We start from the raw sequence: 27,661 nt of genomic DNA on the forward strand, positions 1-27,661 counted from the left end.
CAGTAGCCTGTGTGAGTAAGACCTTTAAAACAAGTCAACATTCATAAGGCCGCAGGGCCAGACGGATTACCAGGATGTGTACTCCGAACATGTACTGACCAACTGGCAAGTGTCTTCACTGACATTTTCAACTTCTCCCTGACCGAGTCTGTAATACCAACATGTTTCAAGCAGACCACCATAGTCCCTGTGCCCAAGAACACTAAGGAAACCTGCCTAAATGACTACCGAGCCGTAGCACTCACATCTCTAGCCATGAAGTGCTTTGAAAGGCTGGTCATGGCCATCAACACCATTATTCCAGAAACCCTGGACCCACTCCAATTTGCATACCACCCCAACTGATCATGTAATCTCGATTGCACGTCACACTGCCCTTTCACACATGGACAACAGGAACACCTATGCAAGAATGCTATTCATTGACTACAGCTCAGCATTTAACACCATAGTGCCCTTAAAAGCTCATCACTAAGCTAAGGACCCTGGGACTAAACACCTCCCTCTGTAACTGGACTTCCTGACGGGCCGCCCCCAGCTGGTAACAGCTGCCAAAACATAGGGGCCCCTCAGGGGTTCACTCAAGACTGCATGGCCAGGCACGACTACAACACCATTATTACGTTTACCGGTGACAAGTGATCACTGACAAGACTGCCTATAGAGAGGTCAGAGACCAGTCCGTGTGGTGCCAGGACAACAACCTCTCCCTCAACGTGATCAAGACAAAAGGAGATGATTGTGGACTACAGGTAAAGGAAGACCGAGCACCCCCCCATTCTCATCGACAGTGCTGTAGTGGAGCAGGTTGAGCGCTTCAAGTTCTTTTGTGTCCACATCACCAACTGACTAACATGGTCCAAGCACACCAAGACAGTTGTGAAGAGGGCATGCCAAAACCTATTTCCCCTCAGGAGACTGAAAAGATTTGGCATGGGTCCTCAGATCCTTAAAAGGTTGTACAGCTGCACCAGAGAGCATCTGGTTGCATCAGTGCCTGGCATGGCAACTGCTCGGCCCCCAACAACAAGGTACTACAGAGGTTAGTGCGTTACGGCCCAGTACATCACTGGGGCCAAGCTTCCTGCCATCCAGAACCCCCCAAAAAAAAATTGTCAAAGATTCCAGCTACCCTAGTTAGACTGTTCTCTCTTCTACCACACGGCAAGCAGTACTGGAACACCAAGTCTAGGTCCAAGAGGCTTCTTAACAACTTCTACCCCCAAGCCATAAGACTCCTGAACAGCTAATCAAATTGCTACCCAGACTATTTTCATTGCTGCCCCCCCCCCCACACACTTTTTTCACTGCTGCTACTCTTATCATCTATGCTGAGTCACTAACCCTACCCGCATGTACATATCTCAATTACCCCAACTAACCGGTGACCCCGCACGTTGACTCTGTACCGGTACCCCCTGTACATAGCCTCACTATTATTATTTTACTGCTGCTCTTTTAATTATTTGTACTTTTTTTGTATTATTTTCTTAACGGCATTGTTGGTCAAGGGCTTGTAAGCATTTCACTGTAAGGTCTATCTATTACCTGTTGTATTTGGCACGTGACAAATCAAATTGGATTTGATTCCCGGAATCAGGAGAAAATCCAGAATCATTCAACAATTATTTCTGGAAAACCATGGAATTTATTGACAGTTCACAGAATTCTGAAGCCCTAGTGGCATGTAATACCACTTGTCATTTAGCAGTGTGTGGGGTTAAAGTATGAGGAATATGAGGCAAAAGTGGCATGTGGTAGAGTATAGTAGATAGTGAACATGCATACATACTTGTCAGTGATGGGGTCCTGGTCTCTCTGGTGCTGGACCTGTCCCTCCTCCACGTGGATCCTCCTGTCCTCCAGCAGAGACTCCGCCTTCTCTTTGGACAGACCTGTCTGCTCCTCCATCTGAGTCGGCAGCACCTCCACAGGTAGGCACATTACACCAATTCAATTTACAGCAAGTGTTCAAAGTTAAATGAGTTGTTTTGTGTGTGTGCCTACCTGTAATACTAAGGTCTGGTTGGCACTTCTGTACTGCTCTGAGCTTCCTCCATTCACCACTCCCTCTGATCTAGATTTCTGGTTACCCTCTGCTCACAGACAGAAGTCGGCACAGAAATATTGCACTCCAAACACAGATTATTCCACATTTCTGTAAACTGATTTGTGCAAAGAGCCCACTGTAATCCTACTTAATGAGACTTTAGTAGCTTCCCTCCTTGGGCTTCGGTTTATCTTAAGTAAGCAAAATCGTGTAACTCAGCTAGGTAGTTTGAGAACATTTTAACCAAATGCCATCTAGAATGATTTTTACCTAAAAACCTACAACCGCATAACATAAAAAATGTGTGACTTGAGATACATTTTCAACATTTTCAACCTTTTTCACATCCAGTTCTTGATTTTGTGGTCTTCCGATGATCTAGAATCCTGGGCTCTAGTTTCTTCTGGGCTATGGTAACCTACAGCAGACAGACAACAGTCTTTAAAGTGGCCAACTAGATATCTCTCCCTGTCCGAAGTCATGTAATGTGACATAAGACAATGGGGTAGAATAGATCCTGGAGACTGACCTCCCACCTTGAAGGGAGGGTCGCTGTGGGAGTAAGTTATCCCCCCAATGTCTGGCCCCACCAGGGCTAACAAGTGCTGGATCCTCTTGCTGTCCTCCCGTTCTCTGCAAACAAAGACAATAGAAAAACATTATTTTTTGAAAAAGTCTCAAATGTAAAGCTGGAAATGTCAATTGCAATTGTTCAGTGTAATTGTGAATCAAATGAGAGCTCACCTGATCTTGAGTATGTTGTTCTCCGAGTACAGGCGCAGTGCCTGTTCCCTCTCTCTCAGAGCCTTCTGCAATTCAGAGACCCCCACTTCCCACTGCAGCTTCTGTTGGAGGGCAGGGAGAGACAGGGGAATTAAAGCCCAAAGCAAACAAAAAGCTGTTTTTTATTTATTTTTCTCTGCGTGAAAGGGCTGGAATTACACAGAACAAAAATATAAACATGTGAAGTCTTGGTCCAATGTTTCATGAACTGAAATAAAACATTCCTGAAGCTTAAATAAAAAATCCCAGAAATGATCAGCACAAAAAACGTATTTCTCTTAAATGTGCACACATTTGTTTACATCCCTGTTCGTGAGCATTTATCTTTTGCCAAGATAATCCATCCACGTGATAGGTGTTGCATATGAAGAAGCTGATTAAACAGCATGATCATTACACAGGTGCACCTTGTGTTGGGAACAATAAAAGGCCACTCTAAAATTTTTTTTTTTTTCACGCAACACAATGCCACAGATGTCTCAAGTTTTGAGGTAGAGTGCAATTTGCATGCTGACTGCAGGAATGTCCACCACAGCTGTTGCCAGTAAATGTAATATTAATTTCTCTACCATAAGCCGACTCCAATGTCGTTTTATAGAATTTGGCAGTACGTCCATCCGGACTCACAACCGCAGACCAAGTGTAACCATGCCAGCCCAGGACCTCCACATCCGGCTTCTTCACATGCAGGACCGTCTGAGACCTGCCACCCGGGCAGCTGTTAAATCTGAGTATTTATGTCTGTAATAAAGCCCTTTTGGGGGGATAAACTCATTCTGAATGGCTGGGCCTGGCTCCTCTGTGGGTGGGCCTCTGCCCTCTCAGACCAACCCATGGTTGCGCCCATGCCCATCCTTATATGAACTGTAAATCAGTAAACTTTTTAAAATTGTTGCATTTTGAGTTGATATTTTTGCTCAGTATATTTAGCTTTGCACCGTTGTTTTCCCACCAACTAAATTATGAAGCTTCCTGAATTGTAAATACTGTATCCTGAAAACCGGAAACATCCGCCTTTCCCCAGCCCAGCAGTGCTTCAGCAACTGAATACCAGGAGCTATTCTCTGAATGGGGCCACTGCTGGGATCTACCACCATAGAGATAGATAGAGGACTCATCTATGACATAGTGTTTGTGACAACATGGGCAGTGCCAGTAAGGCTACAACCCATAGAGCCCTGCAGTGTGGGTGTCATAATACCCATAAAATCTAGAGGTCAAACAGGGAAATGGTTCCAATCTTTTTTTTTCCACCATTCATTTTTTTCCAAAGGGGATTTTAGAAACACTTCAAATAAGGGCCGTGTTCCATGTAGACTTACCCTGACCTGACATTTTAATAACCTTTTAAATCTCTCTCGGACAAGGTGACTTAACAATATATTCGGCTCGATTTACTCTGTCACAAAAATGCTAATCAGCATCAACGTAGACATCATGCAAAACTACAAATCCCTGCAAGCTCCTGCATGTAATCTCTTTGCTAACAGGTATTGTCTCAATGCAGAACTTTAAAGAAATTGAGCTTATTTACTTATTTACTCTTTACTCTTTAACTAACATTAGATAGTTAATCCAGAGATTCTTACCTTTGCCTTGATTTGGCAGTCTCATCCAAATCATCATGGCATTTCAAGATCTTTATGATTGCCATATTAGCAGCTAATTAGCATTTAATTTATTTTTATTTTGGGGGGGGTGATACAGACAAATATATTGATAAAAGTCACCTTGTCCTAGAGAGATTTACACGGTTATCAAAACGTCATGCCAGGGTATTATGACTCTTACTGTGGTACTCTATAGGAATCCCCACCCGGTCGACTACTTTGACTACTTTGAAATGGCGGAAGAATGGTCGAAGCACTCATTGGCGCTGCCCATGTTATAATGGCTTTGGGCCACTAGAGGCCTCTATCATTCTTTATGTCTACCACCCAGCGTTCACTGTCGGTAGCGCCACTGTTGAGAGGGTACTGCCGCTAACAGGAAGATAGAACGTCGGTCGGTGTCAGCGTTATTCTTTTGTCAAAAATGGAACGAAAAGTAGCTCGAGAATTTAGGCACAAGGTAAGAACTTAATTTGTGTTTCATTTTGTTTTGGCTGTTATCAAAGTCCTATGATGTACTCTGAACCCTGTTGGGGTAATGCTTTTGCACAGGTGCGTTTATAATGTCTTCATAGTTGTAGAAAATGTTCATGTAGGACTAACATGTTTTGGCTGGGATTTTAATTGAATTGTTTCATCCTTTATTTCACAATTGTGAAATGAGACGGTTGTGTTATACAACTGTTATACAACAAGTGAATGCTCTGTAGTGTAGGATTAAAAAGTTGCCCCCTCTTGTGAGGATATTTAATTTAATATATTCCTTTTTAATACCACATGTGTGTATAGTCTATACAATAACAATGTCGATTATAGGGAGAGTGTGTACAGTTAAAATAGGCTATTATCATGAGTACCTATGGCCTGTGTGTCAGCTTTCCTGATTGGTTATCCTGGTCATTTGTCAGGTGAACTGTGTGTATTGCAAAACGTTCACCTGGTGTTTCCAACATATTTTCGTCTGTTGGTCATTCTAGACCCAACACAAAGATACCGATGATGCATTTTGTATTTAGCCATACAATTGTTCACGGATACTCACGGTGACAGTATTCGGATAATTATGTAATAAAAAAAAAGAGAAGCTGTGTAAAGGCAACGTGATACGTTTGGGTTTTTTCCGTCCTCTGTAATGTGGACCCAGAGCCATCTGTCCTCTATGCTGTAGGCTCTCACTCGGTCGCTCCCCATTAGTTAATTTAGACCGCCGTGTCAGGGATGTCCATCCGAGCGGAAAAGGATGGGACGATTTACAGCAGCAATTAGAGACAGAGAGGGGACTGGCAGGCAGGAACGCATGAGCAACAACAACAACACTTTTAGATAAGGCTCTAAAAAAGGGCTTTATAAATACATTTGATTGATTGACAACAGAACAGCATGCGTTTTTGGTCATGTTTGTGACAATGAATATGTGGAGAAAATATGTCTTTGACAGGTGAATATAGGCTACTGTTAGATTGAAGTGGGCCCTTAACTTCTCTTACAGTTTATTTGTTGTATGTGTTGTATTCACCTCGGTGCCTTTGTTGCACGTTTTGAGAATAAGGGAGTTTAAGGGTTTAGAGAACACAATAGGTCTTCATATACTGTATAACATAAGCTGAGGTATCTGGCTGGCTCTTTATGACATTAGCTTCAACCGTTCCGGCTGCTAAAGTCTGCGCGTAGTCACCGTTGCTTACCCTGTCTCTTTATGTTGAGTCCGAGAGCTTTATCAAACCATAAATACACTGTCATACACCCAGGAACCTGCATGGTTGAGCTTGTGTGTAGTAATGTGTGCCTAGGTGTCTGCGTGTGCGTGTTGTGTGTTATCTCTAAGCCTTTTCTTTGTACACTCTTGGAAGTAAAAGCAGCCTCAAATAAACTTTTGGGGTGAAAAAGATTGCCAGCTGTGAGGGTTAAATGTCATTCCTGTGCATAAGTTTGTACACAATATATATATATATTTAAATGCATATTACATATTGTAATATTAACATTGCTGATGACATAGTAGGAAAGTAGTAGCTCTTCCAACGTTAGGATTTGCATAGGCTCTTGAGGAACTCAGTTTTCAACCTTAACAATACGGGGGCCAGAAATAACTATCTGAAAGACACAACCCCAATCGTCTTATCTGACCCGCTGGGCCAAAAATAACTATATTGCAAGCCAGGGCCCTACTAAGCCACGCCCCCGGTCATCTTATCTGACCACCTGGGTCATTTCTTAATAACCCAGCATCGATAACCCAGCATCAACAACCAAACGTGTTTTTTAAATTTTTTTAAAGAAAACCACCTGACTAAGTGACCCAATGCCTGCTACCCAGCAGTTGGGCCATCCAAACAACCAAGCATTTTTAAGAGTGTAGGCTAGGTTGAAGATACTGTAGGTAACTAGCGAACTAAGCCAACACTTAATAATTATCATCATAAACAAATGTCATTACCATCAAAAATAAACATTATTATTAAAACAAACAGGACCACTTTGAAAACAAGGGTTTTAATGAATCATTTTAAGTGATATCCTCTGGGTCCACATTGTACATTTAGTTGTTTATGTCTTTTACCCCAAAATACATTCAATTCAATTCAATACAGTCATATAATATAATGGGCTTGACAGCCAATGTTGTATTATTCAACATTGATATTAAAATAGTACTGATATAGGAATGGGTAATGTTTTACCAGTTGCTGGCCATCCCATAAAGTCATTGCCAAAAACCACATATTTTCATCTTCTTCCGAGTTTGGCAGCGCAACAAATCCAACATCAAAATAAATTCAGAGTGCTCCGCACACTCTAGCGAGAGAGTTCCTCCAGGAAACATTAAAGGTTCCCCCATAACCCATCAACTAACCAAAGGTGCAAATATGAACCTATTGACAGCAATGGTTCCTTGAGTCACCCCTAATTGTAAGAAATGATGGTGGAGGACTGCTTGTCACAGGGATGTACTGTAAGGTGACACTGCTCACCTCACTATTCCAAACCGCCCTCCAACCTCCACCCCTCCTTATCGCTCCCTTACTCCCCCTCCCTAGTCCGGTGGCATAAGTGTGTGTACCAGCCCACAGTCCTAGTAAGGGGAAGGGATCTAGAAAACAGGAAAGCTACCTGGCCTTCTACCTTCAGCAACACACAATAGAGATGCTATTGATGCTAACGCTTTACAGGCACAGGCACACAAAACGCAGCACTGACAAACATATACACAGGTTGGTGCCCACACGCACACACACACTGAGGCACTCACAAACAGCCGGATCGACAACCTCCTTAATGAAGGAGATGGGGTATATTAATGACTGGCCTAAGCGCTTTCTCAAAACTTTTCTGCAGCAGTTCAGTCGCTACAAGGTAAGATGCACACACTGCTGTGCGCACACACGCACACACACACACACACACACAAACCTAGGGCTAAAGGGAATGCCCCCTGTTATGCTGAAAGGACCACAGTAGAGAGGGATGTGTCAGTGTAGAGCCCGCAGCCTTCCCTGGCAGCTGCTATCTTGTCTGTGATGATGAAGATGAGAGTGAGACTAAAGATGCCTTTGCTGTTTAGGTGGAGCTGCTCATTGATAATGAGGCTGAAAAGGATTACCTGTACGATGTCCTGCGGATGTATCACCAGTGAGTACCAGTGCTGTAAATTACTTAAGTAAAAATACTTTAAAGTACTACTTAAGTAGTTTTTTGGGGTGTCTGTACTTTGCTTTGCTATTTATATTTGTCACAACTTTTACTTCACTACATTCCTAAAAAAAAAGATGTACTTTTTACTCCATACATTTTCCCTGTCACCCAAAAGTACTCGTTACATTTTAAATGCTTAACAGGATAGAAAATGGTCCAATTCACACACTTATCAAAAGAACATCCATGGTCATCCCTAATGCCTCTGATCTGGCAGACCCACTCAAAACAAATGCTTAGTTTGTAAATGATGTTGGAGTGTGCCCATGGCTATTCATACTTTTAAAAAACTTTAAAAAATGTGCAGTCTGCTTAATATAAAATCATTTGAAATGATTCATACTTTTACTTGTGATACTTAAGCATATTTGAGCAATTCTATTTACTTTTGATACTTATGTATATTTTAAAACCAAAACACTTTTAGACTTTTACTTAAGTAGTATTTCACTGGTTGACTTTCACTTTTACTCGAGTCATTTTCTATTAAGGTATCTTTATTTTTACTCAAGTATGACAATTGGGTACTTTTTCCACCGCTGGTGAGTACCACCATCTCTGTTTGACTTTCACTTCAGTTTAGTGATAAATTATTGACCTATTCTTTTTTTTTCAGGATGACCAATTTTCTGACAATTTAACCTCACTCAACTGATTTGCTGATCCTTTATTTGGGGAAGTGGATTGTTAGTGGGTCTGCCAGTACTTGAACAAAATGAAGATGGCCTTTTTTGTGTGTCACTTCTACTTCGACAAAAAAATGGAAAATGGTCAAGCAAACGCCTTGATTTCTCTCCAATTGCAGATTTACGTATAGGAGGATTAAGTCCCGTGTGTGTGTGTGTGTGTGTGTGTGTGTGTGTGTGTGTGTGCGTGTGCGTGTGCGCGTGCGTGCATGCTTGTGTGTGCGTATACAGGTGTATGGTGGGAGATAGGATTTCATTCAGGACTATGACGATAATGTGGACTGAATGGGGGTGAAGGGGAATTAGTGGTGCTGGTTTCCATGCGCTCTTTGTATGGAGCCAGAGACCTGAGACCCCATTGGATAGACCCATGATCAGTTTTCCGCCGTGCTCCGCCAAGCCTGGCCAGCTATTCACTAAAGCCCTTTACTCGTTCATACACGAGTAAGGAGTGAAATGGCAAACGTTAATAATTCATAGTCATAGGTCATACGTTCCCATTGGAATTGGTAGGTTGATTGCACATTCTTGGAATCCTGGATGGCCCATAAGGCCATGGCGTTTATCATACCGTTCTGAACTAGTCATTCTGTGCGCTGCTTTGAGTCCCTTTGTCCTCATAATCACGTATGTCAACGATAGGAATGATAAAGAAAGGCATTCAAAACATCTCGCTCTCCCCTGAATGTCTGTGCAGTGTGTGCGTGCGTGCGTGCGTGCGTGCGCGCGCGTTGAAGCTGTCCTTTGACCCTCGGCCCTCTCCCTCAGGTCCATGGAGCTGCCTGTGTTGGTGGGGGACCTGAAGCTGGTCATCAACGAGCCCAGCCGCCTGCCGCTGTTTGATGCCATCCGGCCCCTCATTCCCCTCAAACACCAGGTGGAGTACGACCTGCTCACCCCCAAGAGGTCACGGTGAGTGGAGGGGTCGCTGCCACCCACCAGGCTGGAGACCATAGACTTTCAATAAGATGCACTTGTCTTATACCATGTAGTTACTCTCTTAGTACTTATAGGCAACGAGAATGTACACCAATTTGATAACACAGAATTGATAACCCCTTCCTCCACCTTTTACTGTCATCCTCCATCTAACCCCTTCTCCCTCTCCCCTCCTGTCTTCCCTTTCCTCCCCCCTCTCTCCATCCGGGTGGTGCAGTAAGCTGAAGGAGGTGCGTCTGGATCGTACTCATCCTGAGGGTCTGGGGCTGAGCGTGAGAGGGGGCCTGGAGTTCGGTTGTGGACTCTTCATCTCACAGATCATCAAGGATGGACAGGCTGGAAACAGTGGCCTGCAGGTGTGTGGGTGTGTGTGTTTGTTTGCGTGCGTGTTTGTGTGTGCAGCACTTGTGCATGCATCGAATAAAGTCAACCCGAGGAACAAACCGTTTTGGTAAAAACACCCAGGAACTTTTTAAGTATCTTCCTGTCCTTCATCTCTTCCTGAAGCAATTTGCTCCTGAGTCACGACTCAGACTGATTGGATCTACTTTTCCATCAGTCTGCTGTAGTTATTCCCCTCAACCGGCGTGACAAGATGTCACACACTTCCATTAGCTCAATAACCGGTGACACAAATTGACACACAGCTACAGCCGAGGTGACACAGCCATCCTGTCTTCGCATCTAGGAGAAAAAAAAACACTTCTGAGACTCATCCTTACCCAGTGAGCACAAGACGTTGACTTATTTTCAACCCAAAATACGTATTTTCAATGTCATGTAGTACCAGTATGGAGGGTGGATGGGATGTGGTCAAATATCTAAAGAGAGGCAAACATACACTGAGAAATATAACACTCAGAAAAGTAGCCACACACTGTCACACTACATAAAAAGTGCGGGTCGTAACGTCTGACCTCCTTGTGACCTCCAGATGGGGGATGAGATTGTCCGCATCAATGGATACGCCATCTCTTCCTGTATCCACGAGGAAGTCATCAACCTCATCAAGACCAAGAAAATCGTGTCGCTCAAAGTCCGGCGTAAGTTAAACTAAATCCACCCAACCAATATACGCACTCACCCTCATGTCAAATACAAAAGTGAATATTCATAACTTACTTCAATTTTGATCCTTTTATTTGTGCAGAGGTTGGGATGATACCAGTGAAGAGGTAGGGCTGTTCCTCTCTTTGTTGGTATTGTATTTGACACCTTTCTGCTTTAGAAAAGACTGTGATCAAAATAAAACAAGAAATCCTGTCCTGGGCAAGGGGTATCCGGTGAGCACTGAGATGGTAGCTAGATTATTGATTGATGTATTTCCTGTGCCAGGTGTTGCTCACAAAATCTTACTCAAGGGATCTTCCTGATCAAATAAAGCTGAAATAAATACATGAATGAATATAGAATCGGATTTATCCCACGCTTTCTGTTCTTCTGTAGTACCACAGAGGAGCCTCTGAAGTGGCAGTTCGTGGACCAATTTGTGTCTGATTCTGGGGTGAGAATGAGATACACTTTTCTTAGAGATGAAATATTCTCTCATATTCTTTGAAGTGTAGCACCATTTGGCCCTTCTTCATTCTCATTTTAGTAATTTAATAAACTCTCTCTCTCTCTCTCTCTCTCTCTCTCTCTCTCTCTCTCTCTCTCTCTCTCTCTCTCTCTCTCTCTCTCTCAGGATAAGAAGAGCAGTGTGGCAGGCCTGGCATCCATGGGAGGGAAGGAGATCAAGGAGAAGAAGGTGTTCCTGAGCCTGGTGGGCACCAAGGGCATGGGCGTCAGCATCTCCAGTGGCCCCACACAGAAGCCTGGCATCTACATCAGTAACGTCAAATCTGGATCCCTCGCTGCTGAAGTAGGACTGCAGGTAAGAGTTTGGCCCTGTCTAGCGTACCGTAAACCACTTTGTAATGAACATGTAGAAATGTATCACGATGACAACCAGTCAACTTGTTGGGACCATACTTGCGAACATAAACCTTTTTTTAAACGGATTAAATGAATGTTTTTCCTCATCAATCTACACACAATAACCCATAATGACAAATCAAAAACAGATTTTTCAAAAGCAAATATATTAAACATAAAAAACATAAATACCTTATTTACACAAGTATTCAGACCCTATACTCAGTGCATCTGTCTATGTAAGCTCCCACGGTTGACAGAATGTGCCATGTGCAACTACATCAACAATTTTCATTGGCCGATGCGCATTTTGAGACAGAGAACAAGTTTCAACTGAAAAGTATGGACCCATAGTGTTTTGTCAAGATCAATGAGAAATCTTCACTCGATTGGAAACCTTTTTCTGAACCATGTCTCAATATTGTGTGAGTGTTTGTGTCAAGATTCCATCTACAGAGCCTTCAGAAAGTATTCATACCCCTTGACTTATTTCACATTTTGTTGTGTTACAGCCTGAATTCAAAATAGATTGAATTGAATTTCTTACCCATTTTATTCAATTATTTATTTAACCTTTATTTAACCAGGTTAGCCAGTTGAGAACAAGTTCTCATTTACAACTGCGACCTGGCCAAGATAAAGCAGTGCGACAAAAACAAAAACACAGAGTGTGTAACTCTGGGATAGACAAACAGTCAATAACACAATAGAAAAATCTAAGGCAATAAATAGGCCATAGTGGCGAAATAATTACAATTTAGCAATTAAACACTGGAGTGATAGATGTGCAGAGGATGATGTGCAAGTAGAGATACTGGGGTGCAAAAAATAAAATAATAATAACAGTATTGGGATGAGGTAGTTGGGTGGGCTATTGCTGCGGGGGGTGCAGAGCTGTTGGCCGGGGCAGGGGTAGCCAGGTGGAAAGCATGGCCGGCCATAGAAAAGTGCTTATTGAAATTCTCGATTAATATCCTTCCAGGATACCCGGGCCAGGTCGATTATAAAGGTATTTTAGGGAGCGTTTGACAGTGATGAGGGGTGGTCGTTTGACTGCGGACCCATTATGGACGCAGGCAATGAGGCAGTGATCGCTGAGATCCTGGTTGAAGACAGCAGAGCTGTATTTGTGGAGCAAGTTGGTTAGGATGATATCTATGAGGGTTCCCATATTTACGGATTTAGCGTTGTACCTGGTATGTTCCTTGATAATTTGTGTGAGATTGAGGGCATCTAGTTTAGATTGTAGGATGGCCGAGGTGTTAAGCATATCTCAGTTTAGGTCACCTAACAGTACGAACTCTGAAGATAGATGGGGATAATCAATTCACATATGGTGTCCAGGGCACAGTTGGGGGCTGAGGGGGCTCTACAACAAGTGGCAACATTTAGAGACTTATTTCTGGAAAGGTGGATTTTTAAAAGTAGAAGCTCGAACTGTTTGGGCACAGACCTGGATAGTACGACAGAGCTCTGCAGGCTGTCTCTGCAGTAGATTGCAACTCCACCCCCTTTGGCAGTACTATCTTGACAGGAAATGTTGTTGTTGGGGATGGAGATTCCAGAATTTTTGGTGGCCTTCCTAAGCCAGGATTCAGACAAGGCTAAGACATCAGGGTTGGTGTAGTGTGCTAAAGCAGTGAATAAAACAAACTTACGGAGGAGGCTTCTGATGTTAACATGCATGAAAACCAAGCTTTTACGGTTACAGAGGTATCTACACACAGTACCCCATAATGTTAAAGTGAAAATATGTTTTAACATTTTTGCTAATTTATTGAAAATGAAATACAGAAATCTCTCATTTACATAATTATTCACACCCCTCAGTCAATACTTTGTAGAAACACATTTGGTGGCGATTACAGCTTTGAGCCATCTTGGGTATGTCTGTATCAGCTTTGCACATCTGGAATTGGGGATTTTTGTCCATTCTTCCTTGTAGATTCAAGCACTGTTAAATTAGATGGGCAGTGGCGGTGAACAACAATCTTCAAGTCTTTTCACAGATTTTCAATGGTATTCAAGTCTGGGCTTTGGCTGGGCCACTCAAGGACTTTCACATACTTGTTCTGAAGCCATTCCAGCATTGCTTCGGCTGTATGCTTGGGGTCATTGTCTTGTTGGAATATAAATCTTTCGCCCCAGTCTCATCAAAGATCTGCCTGTATTTTAGCTCAAATCATTGTTCCTTTTATCCTTTCCAGCCTCCCAGTCCCTGCTGCTGAAAAGCATCCCCATAGTATGATGCTGCCACCACCATGCTTCATGGTAGGGATGGTGTTAGACTGGTGATGAGCTGTGCCTAGTTTTCTCCAGGCATAATGCTTTGCATTCAGGCCAAAGAGTACAATGTTTTCCATATGCTCTCAAAGTCTTTTTGCAAACTCCAGGCATGCTGTCATGTGCCTTTTTCTCAGGAGTGGCTTCCGTTTCACCACTCTCCCATAAAGCCCAGATTGGTGAAGTGCTGTAGAGACTGCTGTAGTTCTGTCAGGTTCTCCCATCTCAGCCAAGAAACTGTGTAGTTCTGTCAGAGTGGTCATTGGGTTCTTGGTCACTACCTTGACCAAGGCCCTTTTTGGCCAGTTGCTCAGTTTGGTTGGACGGCCAGCTCTAGGCAGAGTCTGGGTAGTTCCATATTTTTTTCAATTTCCCACTGTGTTCCTGGAAACATTCAACACTCTAGAAATAGTTTTATAGCCTTCCTCAGATATATGCCTCAGATATATGCCTCATATATGCCTCATCACAGTTCTATCTCAGAGATCTACGTACAGTTCCTTGGACTTCATTGTATAGTTTCTGCTCTGACATGCACATGTCAACTGTGGGACTTTATATACTATACACAGGCGTGTTTCGTTCTAAATCATGTCCAAACAATTGAATTGGCCCCAGGTGGACTCCAATCAAGTTGTTGTGACATCTCAAGGATTTCCAATGGATTTCCAAAGGATTTCCAATGGATTTCCAATGGATTTCCAAAGGATTTCCAATGGATTTCCAATGGATTTCCAAAGGATTTCCAAAGGATTTCCAATGGATTTCCAATGGATTTCCAAAGGATTTCCAATGGATTTCCAATGGATTTCCAATGGATTTCCAAAGGATTTCCAAAGGATTTCCAATGGATTTCCAATGGATTTCCAAAGGATTTCCAATGGATTTCCAAAGGATTTCCAATGGATTTCCAATGGATTTCCAAAGGATTTCCAAAGGATTTCCAATGGATTTCCAATGGAAATTGGATGCACCTTATCTCAATTTGGAGTATCATAGCAAAGGGGTGTGAATACTTATTTGTAAAAAAATATTTCTTTAGTTCGTTTTCAATAAATTTGCAAAAATGTCTAAAAACATGTTTTCACTTTGTCATTATGGGGTATTGTGTGTAGATGGGTGAGAAAACATGTATTTAATGAACTTTTTAGGGATAAATGTGCCGTCAACGGGGCAGTTGTAAATCGTGCAGCACCCTGTGTCACGATCGCAGATTTTAGAGAAACAACTAATTTCTGTACATAAAAGAGTCTTATATCGGTTGAAAGCTTAAATTATTGTTAATATAACCAGACTGTCCAATTTACAGTAGCTATTACTGAGAAAAAATGCCATGCTATTGTTTGAGGAGAGCTCCTAACAGCAAAACACTTTTTTTTCACCGCGGTAGGTTTGTTAAATTCACCTCTGAAGGTGAAATGTGTACTTACATTATGAAATCTTGTTTTGATTTATCATCCAAAGGGTCCCAGAGATAACATGAAGTGTCGTTTTGTTAGATAAAATCATTTTTCATATCCCAAAAATGTCTATATAGCATGCACGATCGATTTTGTATTTCCACTCGTTCAATTAGCAAAGAAAGGAATCTGTGAAAATCTAACCCTAAATGTTGTTTCAACCAGTCAAATTACATTCAAATGTATTCCTCAGAGATCCTAGAATGTAACCAGACTTCACTATATCATTAGGAGTGTAGTATATCTTATAAGACACCAAATTTGGTCACAAATACTGGAAAAGCTAAATCAAAGTCCAAGTCTACAGATTTGATGATATTTTTAGCAGAATTTTTTAAATGTAAATGTAAATGCATGTATATGTAAATGTATCCTTCACGATTTGCCCAAATGTACCTGGGTGACTTCACACTAAATATCCTGAAGCTTGCTCATACTTCAAGTTATCAGCACATACACTGCTGGCCTCTTGTGGACACCATCGGAATTACAACCAGAGTGATGGCTAGATTTGGGACCTTTCTGTTGCATTTCAAAGAAGGTGGTAGAAAATAAGTTGTTTATTTCTTTGTATTTTCTTCTACCAGATCTATTGTGTTATATTCTCCTACATTCAATGCACATTTCCACAAACTGCAAAGTGTTTCCTTTCAAATTATACCAAGAATATGCATATCCCCGCTTCAGGACCTGAGCTACAGGCAGTTAGATTTGGGCATGTCATTTTAGGCGAAAATTGAAAAAAGGAGGCTATCCCTAAGAATGAAGGCACTGTATTTGGGTCCTAGTATGCCACAATGTCCCAATGTGGAACCAAATAAAGTACTGAAATGTGTGTGTGTTTTAACATGGTTAGAATTGTGGATTGTATTGTGTTTTGTGTTGGTAGATTGGTGACCAGATCGTGGAGGTGAACGGGGTGGAATTCACCAATCTGGACCACAAAGAGGTAGGGCACATGAAATGCAGACAAAGGTTTGATACATCCAGAAAACTGTTTTGCTTGGTAAATAATGAATTTGCTTTGGAAAGTTTTGTTTTTATTGCTCAGTTAAGTTTTGTCTTTATTGCGTCTGCAGGCTGTAAGAGTTCTGAAGAGTAGCAGGAGTCTAACCATCACAGTTCTCACCGGCGCAGTAAGTACACCGCCAGGGCCTCCCCCACCCCCAAAACATTTTAGTGGCCCCCCGCTTGACATCGGAGAGAAAAAATGTAAGTACACTTCCTGCAATTCTGCACGTTTTGCCATGGGGCTTAGAGAAAATGTCGCAGTTTTGAAGCAAGTTTGCTGCAATTATACACATTTTGCCATGGAGCGGAGAGAAGATTTAGCAATTTTAGAACTATTTGCATGCAACTCGACTCATTTTGCCATAGGGCAGAGATACAGTTTTGCACGTGTCCTGCGTGCTCAGTCTGTAATCTGACCGTGATTACTACAAGTTTTTATAGCTGGCTAGACTGATTTACCAATCTAAAAATGTTTTACTGACATACGCTAAATTAGTGACTTTCAGGGACTGACATAACAAAAGAAAACCTGCTGATGCCCAAACACATTTCGAAACTGCACCTTGTGTGTTCTACTACTCTAACTCTCAACACTAAATTGAGACTCCAACTAGCGGCCGCGGGACCCTAAGAGGTTGCTTATGTCACTTATGCCTAGGGCCGGCTCTATGAATAGTGCTTCCTTAACATTTCCCCAATTTATCTGCAGCCGAGTCTTACTTGATTTATTACTTTTACATGCTGACTAGACTCTGACATCACAGGCATATTGATTTTGTCCATTCATCCCAGACGCGATCAGGACACGCAGGTTGAAATATCAAAACGATCTATGAACCAACTATATTCATTTGGGGAGAGGTCGAAACACATGAAACATTCATGACCATTACCTAGCTTGCTGTTGGTAGCTAATTTGTCCTGGGATATAAACATTGGGTTGTTATTTTACCTGAAATGCACAAGGTCCTTTTTTTCTGTATCTTTGTAGAATTTTGACTCATTTTGAGTCACAAAATCATGTGTTCTCTAGGCCGACAATTATTCCATAGATAAAAGGGGAAACCTAGTTAGTTTCCAGTGATCTCTCCTCCTTCGGTCTTGTTCTTCTTCATGGAGGTTGGCAACCAACTTTAAGGTGCATTACCTCCACCAACTGGACTGGAGATGGGAGGGGCGGGACTTGCAGCGCGTCAAGCATACAAAATAGAACCAAGTTCTACTTTAGCACCTGGCTACGCAGATGCTCGTTGGCACCCTCGAGCAGTTTGGATTGAATGATTGAATAACATGTATGTGTACATTATTTTGCAATGTGAGCGGTGTGTTCAGCATGTTAGTTCCTACTGGAGTCTCTCATACCCCTAGCAGTTTTGACAATTTTGGAAAATGTGAATAACTTTGATAAAAATCTATCTTTTATCCAAGTTTACCCTAGAGCCAAGTAGGCTTTATACCTGCACCACAGTTTACACAGGTAATGCAGTAGACAACAACATCTGCATCAGTGGAGGCTGCTGCTGGGAGGACGGCTCATAATAATGGCTGGAACGGAGCAAATGGAATGGCATCAGACACGTGGAAACCGCGTGTTTGATGTATTTGATACCGTTCCACTGATTCCGCTCCAGCCATTACCACGAGCCCCTCCTCCCTAATTAAGGTGCCACCGACCTCCTGTGATCTGCATTATATCCACCTACAGAGTAGGATAATGTGTGTGTCTATCTTTCGAACATGTTACATTTACATTTAAAGTCTGCTTCTGGAGGAAAACATGACTCATTTCGGAAAGTCATTTACCAAGGTGGTTGTCATCAGGCCTCAGTTACAGGGCTGTGTTCTTGCGACACGACGTCTCCTCTCATTTACTGCTAGCAGAGGAGGTACCGTTCAATTGAGAATTGTTCCTGTGTAAATGTTCTGTTGCTTTGTGTGCAAACAAGTGCGGAGTGCCTCTTATTGATTCGTCCTTATACTTGAGCGAGTTAACAACGGTGACATACAGTTAACTGCCAAAATAAAGGAAATGCTTGAGTTAAAGAGGGATACAAAGTCTTGAAAGCAGGTGCTTCCACACAGGTCTGGTGGCTGAGTAAATTACACTCGTGGTTAGGGCTAAATTGAAATGTTTCTTACAGAAGAGATATGAAAGGTATACGCATAACCATGCTAGTAATTGAAAGGGCACAGTTTGGAGATTATGGGAACATAAGAATTTGTTCTTAAATAAGAATTTGTGCTTAACTGACTTGCCTAGTTAAATAAAGGTGAAACAATAAATACAAATACAAATAAACAATGATTAGACCAAAACACAACAGTTTATTTATTTATTTTACTAGGCATGTCAGTTAAGAACAAATGCTTATTTACAATGACGGCCTAGGAACAGTGGGTTAACTGCCTTGTTCAGGGGCAGAACGACAGATTTTGACCTTGTCAGGTCCGGGATTGAATCTAGCAACCTTTCAGTTACTGGCCCAACGCTCTAACCACTAGGCTACCTGACGCCTCAAATAAGACTGAATCTTGGTTTGTATAGAACGCAGTCACGAGTGCATTCAGGTGCGTGTGCTGCAGCACATTTTCCTTTCTCTCAATCGACAAACATCGTCTCATTCCGTTCAGAACAACCCAGGGTGTGATGTCATGTCATCTTGTAACTAACTGTACATCAAACATAGTGACACGGTTTATGGCATCAGTTTTATGATATGGCTTGTATGACATCCACGCTGTATTTGTTATAATCCTCAAACGTCTCATCTTTCAAAATACAGTCCTCTTACTTCACAGACAAAAAGTGCCCAATCAGCGGGAGGGATGGGGGAGGGGCAACTTGTTGTCGCACGAGTTGCTCCAGTTCAGAACAGGCTGTCAGCCGTATCAAATGTTTGGGTGTCCAACCCCAGAGGCATACATTATATATACAACGTTTGGTAATCGATAGGAGGTTTTTAATTCTAAGGCACACCAAATGTTTAAAAATTGAGATATTTGAATCCTCTGACCCCACCCCCCCCTCCACCCCACAGGGCAGTGAGTTGTTTATGACAGACGAGGAGCGTCTGGCGGTGGAGGCTCGCAGGGAGCTGGACAGAAGAGAGTTGATGCACCAGAAAAGGGTTGCCCTGGAGACTAACAAGATGGTCAAGGAGCAGCAGGAGAAAGAGAGGCAGTGAGTGGATATCAGTGGACTGATTGATTGGTTGATTGGTTTTGAGATTTAAACCCCAATTTAAACCACATCATTGGATGTATGGCATTTAAAATCATCAAGGGCAACTCAAAGAAGTGGTCAAACATATTTCCAGTGTGGCTGGGGCTTTATCAGAATAGATAAGGCCCTTTGGAGGGAAAACGATTGTACTGAGCTATTGTACAGAATAGGCAGCCCAAATAATGATGGGAAGGTTGGACATAAAATGCATCAAAACCAACAATTGATGACTATAAATTATTATTTTATTCAGAGAGCTGAAGCTTTTGGCAATTGGGAATTCATAAACTGATCATTATGTATTTTTGCTAAAGGTTATTGTTGTCTGTGCATATGCTTTATGAACAGATGCCTCTCTTGACACACCAAGAGAGAGAGAGGGGGAGCACAGACAATACGTGAGGACTGAAACATACTGTATGTTGGTTTTCACTTGATAACCCACGTTCAGTTTGCCAAAATAGTCAGGTGCTGACAGCCATAGAGCACAGAGACTTTATCTCTTGGCTCTGTACACTAGAAAATAACAGGCGTTTCACTAGCAGTGATAGCAATCAGGGACGAGCAAAACAAAATATTTGTTTTTTTCCCTGATTGACAAATGAGATATACCACTGAGTATGCCAGTGTATATCCTAATATTCAGAACAGCCTCAATTCGTCTGGGCATGGACACTACAAGGTGTCTGAAAGCTTTCCACGGGGATGCTGGCCGATGTTGACCCCGATGCCTCCCACAGTTGTGTCAAGTTGGCTGGATGTCGTTTGGGTGGTGGACAATTCTTGATAACCAGGGAAACTGTTGTGCGTGAAAAACCCCAGCAGCGTTGCAAACCCCGTTCAAAGGCACTTCAATATTTTGTCTTGCCCCGTTGCCATCTTAAACATCATTCTTTAACCTGTCTCCGCCCCATCTACACTGATTGAAGTGGATTTAACAAGTTAAATCAATAAGGGATCATAACCTCTAACCTGGATTCACCTGGTCAGTTTGTCAAAGAGCAGGTGTTCTTAACGTTTTGTACACTCAGTGTACAAACCCTGTCATCAACATAGCTAACATAGTGAATCTATCATACTGACGCTATCTCCAGAATAATAGGCTGTAGTATATACAGTGTCTCAGTCCTATACAATTTCAGAATATGTTGTTATTTCCCATAAAATTGGATTTTAGTCATCCATACCGCACATATAAATACATATGAATGTTTCTTTGTGTTGCGAACAGGAGAAAGATGGAGATTTCTCAGAAGACTGCAGAGGAAGAGGAACGCTATCGGAAGGAGATGGAGAAGTGGGTTTTTACCCCGCTTTGCAAATTCATTTCTCTTTCTGTTATATATGTATTGTGTATGTTACGTACGTAATGTTACGCCTATGGCAAATTATTTCTGTAGTCAAACAGGCAGATCAGTCAGGGACTGGGAGTATTGCATGAAGGGAACCCAGGATCTATCAAAACTTCACAGACCGTGTAGTTGAGCTCAGAGAGCTTCAGTTCTCTTGTGTGTTCACAACTATATCAGAGACTGTTTAGTTGGGATGACCCAGTGACCTCCTGACCTGTGTGTGTCTATGTGCGCGCGCTTGTGTGGATGCATGCGTTTGTGTGCGTGCCTGTGTGTGCGTAGGATCGAGGCTGCGGAGAGGAAGCACCACAGGGAGTGGGAGGAGGACTGGGCGCCTAGAGAGCAACCCAAAACCAAGAGTCCCTCCCCGGCCCCGCCTGAAATCAACACCGCACCCCCCAAGTCCAAGAACTCTGGTAAGAACAGTAGGTCAGGTGGTACCTCTGATAGTGTCTAATGAATCTGTAGAGCAGGGGTACTCAACTCTGACCCCAGAAGGTCCGGAGCCTGCTGGTTTTCTTTTCTACCTGATAATTAATTGCACACACCTGGTGTCACAGGTCTAAATAAAATCATATTTTATTAGTCACGTGCGCTGAATACAACAGGTGTAGTAGACCTTACAGCGAAATGCTTACTTTAAAAAAAATACAAAGAAGAATAAGAAATAAAAGTAACAAGTAATTAAAGAGCAGCAGCAAAATAACAATAGCGAGACCATATACAGGGGGGTACCAGTAAAGAGCCACTGTGCGGGGGGCACCGGTTAGTTGAGGTAATATTTACATGTTGGTAGAGTTATTAAAGTGACTATGCATAGATGATAACAACAGAGAGTAGGGGGGGTAATGCAAATAGTCTCGTTAGCCATTTGATTATATGTTCAGGAGTCTTATGGTTTGGGGGTAGAAGCTGTTTAGAAACCTCTTGGACTTGGCGCTTCCTGACTACAGGAGCGCCCCTGACTCGAGGGGAACAATGACAAAATGCAGTGGGACTGTCTTTGAGGTCCAGAGTTGCGTTTGAGGGCTACAGATGAATGAATAGATCCAAGGAAGGCCGTGTAGATCAGCAGAAACTGTAAGGGCCTAGACTTACAGTTGTGTTTCACCTCTTTGCATGCTGTCTGTCTCCTCTCTTCCTCCACTGTGTGCCGTGCTTCTCTGACTTCCTCCACTGCCAGACATTGGAGCAAGCTCTTTTCAGGCTGACAACGACGATGAAGAGCAGCAGGAGGAGGAGGAGGAAGTGGGGAGTGAAGTGAGTGACGGGTCTCACAGTGTACCCACAGATCGCAGTGTCAGAGACGCACTACAATACCACGCACTACATGCTCGATTTCCTTTGACAATCAAAACCCACTGACAGGCTCCCACACCTTAGTAGGGATAGCCTGGATGCTAGGCTGTTTCTGCTTTAGCTAGCTGTTCATGTATTTCAGAAACTGCCTAGCATTCCTCTTAACACGGTGCCATCTTTCTCAATACAACCCTTTGAGCTGTCTTTCTCCATTCATTTCTGCCGCGTGCAGGTGGATTCAGTTGCCGAACTGTCGCATGCTTTTTCTCCATAGTTGCTGAAAGTTCTGCTCTGAGTCCTCCTTAGCCTGAGTGTCAGTCTGTTCCTGCTCTCTACGTGGAATTGTCATGCAATGCAGGTTTGGCTTGACAATGACAGTGGAGTAGGTGAAAGCACAAACAAATGTGGGACCAGGCTAATTCCTGCCTCGGCATCCGAGTGACTCTGTTTGGCATTGTTTTTTTTCTCTCTATAGCTTTCGGATGGTTTTATCGCTACGAAGGGAAGCTGCCCACGCTCCGCAAGGTATTCTGTACGGTCGCGGTTTGGTGTGCTGTGAGATGTGTTCTGTCAAATCTAACGGACATATTTAACTTTGAGCAAACATAACATCACTCGTTTACTGGTTCTGTCACCACAGTGCCGTGGCGGTTCTATAATATATTATTGTCGAACCTTACTGTGCAGTTTCTAGTCTTGGTCCTTGGACGGTTTGGACGGTTTGGGGTGGAATGGGTTCTGGTTTCTCCCTGGTTTCCGTAACGATGAATATGAATGATATCTCAGAAAGGAGAGAAGAAGAGGAAGAAGAAGAAGGTGTCCAACACAGACACCCTGCAGGAACAGAGGAAAAACAAGAAGGAGATGGAGTTTGAGCTCAAGCTGGCTGCAGAGAAGGAGGAGATGTATGAACGAGAGAAGCAGCTGAAGATCAGTAGACTGGTGCAGGAGGTAGGTATCGTGATCGGTAGACTGGCGCGGGAGGTAGGAGTAATGCTCAGTAGACTGGCGCAGGAGGTAGGAGTAATGATCAGTAGACTGGCACGGGAGGTAGGAGTAATGATCAGTAGACTGGCGCAGGAGGTAGGAGTAATGATCAGTAGACTGGCGCGGGAGGTATGAGTAATGATCGGTAGACTGGCGCAGGATGTAGGAGTAATGATCAGTAGACTGGTGCGGGAGGTATGAGTAATGATCAGTAGACTGGCGCGGGAGGTATGAGTAATGATCAGTAGACTGGCGCGGGAGGTATGAGTAATGATCAGTAGACTGGCGCGGGAGGTAGGAGTAATGATCAGTAGACTGGCGCGGGAGGTATGAGTAATGATCAGTAGACTGGCGCTGGAGGTAGGAGTAATGATCAGTAGACTGGCGCGGGAGGTAGGAGTAATGATCGGTAGACTGGCGCAGGATGTAGGAGTAATGATCAGTCGACTGGCGCGGGAGGTATGAGTAATGATCAGTAGACTGGCGCGGGAGGTATGAGTAATGATCAGTAGACTGGCGCTGGAGGTAGGAGTAATGATCAGTAGACTGGCGCGGGAGGTAGGAGTAATGATCAGTAGACTGACGCGGGAGGTAGGAGTAATGATCCGTAGACTGACGCAGGAGGTAGGAGTAATGATCAGTAGACTGGCGCAGGAGATGGGAGTAAGGATCAGTAGATTGGCGCGGGAGGTAGGAGTAATGATCAGTAGACTGACGCGGGAGGTAGGAGTATTGATCAACAGACTGGCGTAGGAGGTAGGATTAATGATCAGTAGAATGGCGCAGGAGGTAGGAGTAATGATGAGTAGACTGACGCAGGAGGTAGGAGTAATGATCAGTAGACTGGCGCAGGAGATGGGAGTAAGGATCAGTAGATTGGCGCGGGAGGTAGGAGTAATGATCAGTAGACTGACGCGGGAGGTAGGAGTAATGATCAGTAGACTGGCGTAGGAGGTAGGAGTAAGGATCAGTAGACTGGCGCAGGAGGTAGGAGTAAGGATCAGTAGACTGGCGCAGGAGATAGGAGTAAGGATCAGTAGACTGGCGCAGGAGGTAGGAGTAATGATCAGTAGACTGGCGCAGGAGATGGGAGTAAGGATCAGTAGATTGGCGCGGGAGGTAGGAGTAATGATCAGTAGACTGACGCGGGAGGTAGGAGTATTGATCAACAGACTGGCGTAGGAGGTAGGATTAATGATCAGTAGAATGGCGCAGGAGGTAGGAGTAATGATGAGTAAACTGACGCAGGAGGTAGAAGTAAGGATCAGTAGACTGATGCAGGAGGTAGGAGTAAGGATCAGTAGACTGATGCAGGAGGTAGGAGTAAGGATCAGTAGACTGACGCAGGAGGTAGGAGTAATGATCAGTAGACTGGCGCAGGAGGTAGGAGTAATGATCAGTAGACTGACGCGGGAGGTAGGAGTAATGATCAGTAGACTGGCGCAGGAGGTAGGAGTAAGGATCAGTAGACTGGCGCAGGAGGTAGGAGTAAGGATCAGTAGACTGGCGCAGGAGATAGGAGTAAGGATCAGTAGACTGGCGCAGGAGGTAGGAGTAATGATCAGTAGACTGGCGCAGGAGGTAGGACCAATGATCAGTAGACTGGCGCAGGAGGTAGGAGTAAGGATCAGTAGACTGGCGCAGGAGGTAGGAGTAAGGATCGGAAGACTGGCGCGGGATGTAGGAGTAATGATCAGTAGACTGGCGCGGGATGTAGGAGTAATGATCAGTAGACTGGCGCAGGAGGTAGGAGTAATGATCAGTAGACTAGTGCGGGAGGTAGGAGTAATGATCAGTAGACTGGCACGGGTGGTAGGAGTACTGGCACGGGAGGTAGGAGTAATGATCAGTAGACTGGTGCGGGAGGTAGGAGTAATGATCAGTAGACTGGTGCGGGAGGTAGGAGTAATGATCAGTAGACTGGCGCGGGAGGTTGGAGTAATGATCAGTAGACTGGCGCAGGATGTAGGAGTAATGATCAGTAGACTGGCGCGGGAGGTTGGAGTAATGATCAGTAGACTGGCGCGGGAGGTAGGAGTAATGATCAGTAGACTGACGCAGGAGGTAGGAGTAATGATCAGTAGACTGACACAGGAGGTAGGATTAATGATCAGTAGACTGGCGCAGGAGGTAGGAGTAATGATCAGTAGACTGACGCAGGAGGTATGAGTAATGATCAGTAGACTGGCGCGGGAGGTAGGAGTAATGATCAGTAGACTGATGCGGGAGTTAGGAGTAGTGATCAGTAGACTGACGCGGGAGGTAGGAGTATTGATCATTAGACTGGCGTAGGAGGTAGGAGTAATGATCAGTAGACTGGCGCAGGAGGTAGGAGTAATGATCAGTAGTTTGATGCAGGAGGTAGGAGTAAGGATCAGTAGACTGGCGCAGGAGGTAGGAGTTCTGTGGAACGTGATTATGTATGAGTGAGGAAATAACATAAAATGAGAAAAGAGTGACTTTCATCTTCTGAGTTGACTTCCCATCAGCATCTTGTCAATAGGGTGGGTCTTCTTTATTCATTTATACTTTGGTGTATGACTAAGCCCTAACCCAGCTTTGAGTTATACAGTATGTTGTTCTATACAAGAATCAGGGACCCAGCCTTGAGTTATACAGTATGTTGTTCTATACAAGAATCAGGGACCCAGCCTTGAGTTATACAGTATGTTGTTCTATACAAGAATCAGGGACCCAGCCTTGAGTTATACAGTATGTTTTTCTACACGGGAGTGGACCCAGGCTTGAGTATTGCGTTGCGCTGTGCCGTGCCCCAGGTGTCAGAGACAGAGCGGGAGGATCTGGAGGAGTCAGAGAAGGTGCAGCACTGGGTGGAACGTCTCTGTCAGACACGCCTGGAACAGATTTCCTGTGTGGAGAACGAGTCCCCAGAGGTACATCTAGAACTCCTTCTCTTATCTGTGTATCAGCTAGGAACACCGGTGGTCCTATCACATTTGATACTTGTATATGTAGTAACTTTTCCTCAATCATTTCATGTTTTTTCCCTTCTGTTGCTAATTAATAGATTTTTCGTAGGCCACAATGCTCTGTGACTGTGTGTACCATGATAGCTCTGTGGTTGTGAGTGTCTGAGAGGCTGGGCTTGTCCTTCAGATGTCCCCTCCTCGGTCTCCTGCCTCTGGGCCCATGGTGAGGCGTTTCCCCGGGGGTCTCCAGCTGGCCACCACTGACCTTGATGATTTGAACTTGGATGAGGTGGACCAGAGCCTGAGGGGGCCCCTGAAGAGACTGGCCCCCACCCAGCCTTCTTCCTCCCAGCCCCCGCCCCCCCTGCCTCTCCCTCCACCCTCTCCCAGACTCAACCCCACCATCCCCAACTTCTCTCCTGCCTCACCACGACCATTGCCCCAACGCCTCCCCCCTTCTCCCCCCTCCACCCGCAAGACCCCTCCCTCTGCTTCTACCGCGGCCTCCAGAGGACGCCACCCCCCTCCTCCTCCTCCTCCTCCTCCTCCTCCGCCACCCCCACCTCCACCCCCACCTCCCCCTCCACCTCCTTTTTCTAAGTACCCTCCTACCTCCATCTCCTCTCACTACCCTCCTACCCCAATCTCCCACTTTCCTCCCTCCTCCTCACACTATCCCCCTACCTTCCAGTCCTACAGGCCCCCGTCCTCTCCCCGTCCCTCCCCTCAGCCTCCCCCTCCTCCTGCCCCACCCTCTACGCCCCCACCCTCCCAGTACCCTGAGGAGCAGCTGGGGGGAGGGTCCCATGGAGGGTACCACCACCACCCCACCAGTCCCCCAGAGACAAGGAGCGAATGGGAAGGGGGCGGGTACATGCCGAGGGGCGGTTACTACTCGTCCAACGCCAGTGAAATGTCCTACCCCTCCAGCCCTAAGGTAGCCTCCCTGGTGTGACTATGGCTTGGTTTGAAAACAACCCCTAGCCTGTTTCCCTTGCCCTTCCCCCAAAAACGTTTTAAGCAGAGCTGATAGGAGCGGACAGGTGTTAGCAACTACTGTGATGGCACCCACTAAACCACCCAATTGGTTGAGGGAAGAGATGCTGTTACATTCCTGCTAACATCTTGTTCCTTCAGATCTCAGAACATCCAAGGGGGCAGGGGAATGTTTAAGGACGGTACTCTGCATGATCTGTGCCGGGAAGATGCATGGTTATTTCATTCATGAAAGGGAGAGGAAACACATCACTGAGTCGCGCTGTGAAGAACAATGTCAACTTCCTCTCCGATGAAGTGCAACCATGGATGCAGTTGTTGGATTTTATTCGGTCTGTTTGCGGTGGCTCTGATTTTGTATTGTGTTATCGTATTTGACAGCAGTGGGTGTAGAAATGCATGGTGTGACATGGTGGGTAAGATCGTGTGTAGACGAGAGAAGTTG

At 44.2% G+C, this 27,661-nt stretch overlaps 1 protein-coding gene across 4 annotated transcripts in view; it reads left to right on the forward strand.

Moving 5' to 3' along the window:
- Positions 1-4,790: 4,790 nt before the first annotated feature.
- The window catches only part of LOC118396445 (harmonin), a 46,266-nt gene continuing 23,395 nt past the window's right edge, over positions 4,791-27,661 (forward strand). For 2 of the 4 annotated variants that reach the window (XM_035790660.1, XM_035790661.1), the window contains exons 1-14: positions 4,791-4,903; positions 8,006-8,073; positions 9,591-9,734; positions 9,979-10,117; positions 10,696-10,804; positions 10,912-10,936; positions 11,208-11,265; positions 11,446-11,634; positions 16,308-16,367; positions 16,498-16,554; positions 19,468-19,610; positions 20,884-20,949; positions 21,287-21,420; positions 22,188-22,264. In XM_035790660.1, coding sequence (XP_035646553.1) covers positions 4,868-4,903; positions 8,006-8,073; positions 9,591-9,734; positions 9,979-10,117; positions 10,696-10,804; positions 10,912-10,936; positions 11,208-11,265; positions 11,446-11,634; positions 16,308-16,367; positions 16,498-16,554; positions 19,468-19,610; positions 20,884-20,949; positions 21,287-21,420; positions 22,188-22,264 — 1,305 coding nt within the window. In that variant the 5' untranslated portion in view covers positions 4,791-4,867. The other 2 variants (XM_052465483.1, XM_052465484.1) reach the window with 1 other exon arrangement.

The sequence above is a fragment of the Oncorhynchus keta genome, chromosome 17, assembly GCF_023373465.1.
Source record: "Oncorhynchus keta strain PuntledgeMale-10-30-2019 chromosome 17, Oket_V2, whole genome shotgun sequence".
Taxonomy (NCBI): Eukaryota; Metazoa; Chordata; class Actinopteri; order Salmoniformes; family Salmonidae; genus Oncorhynchus; species Oncorhynchus keta.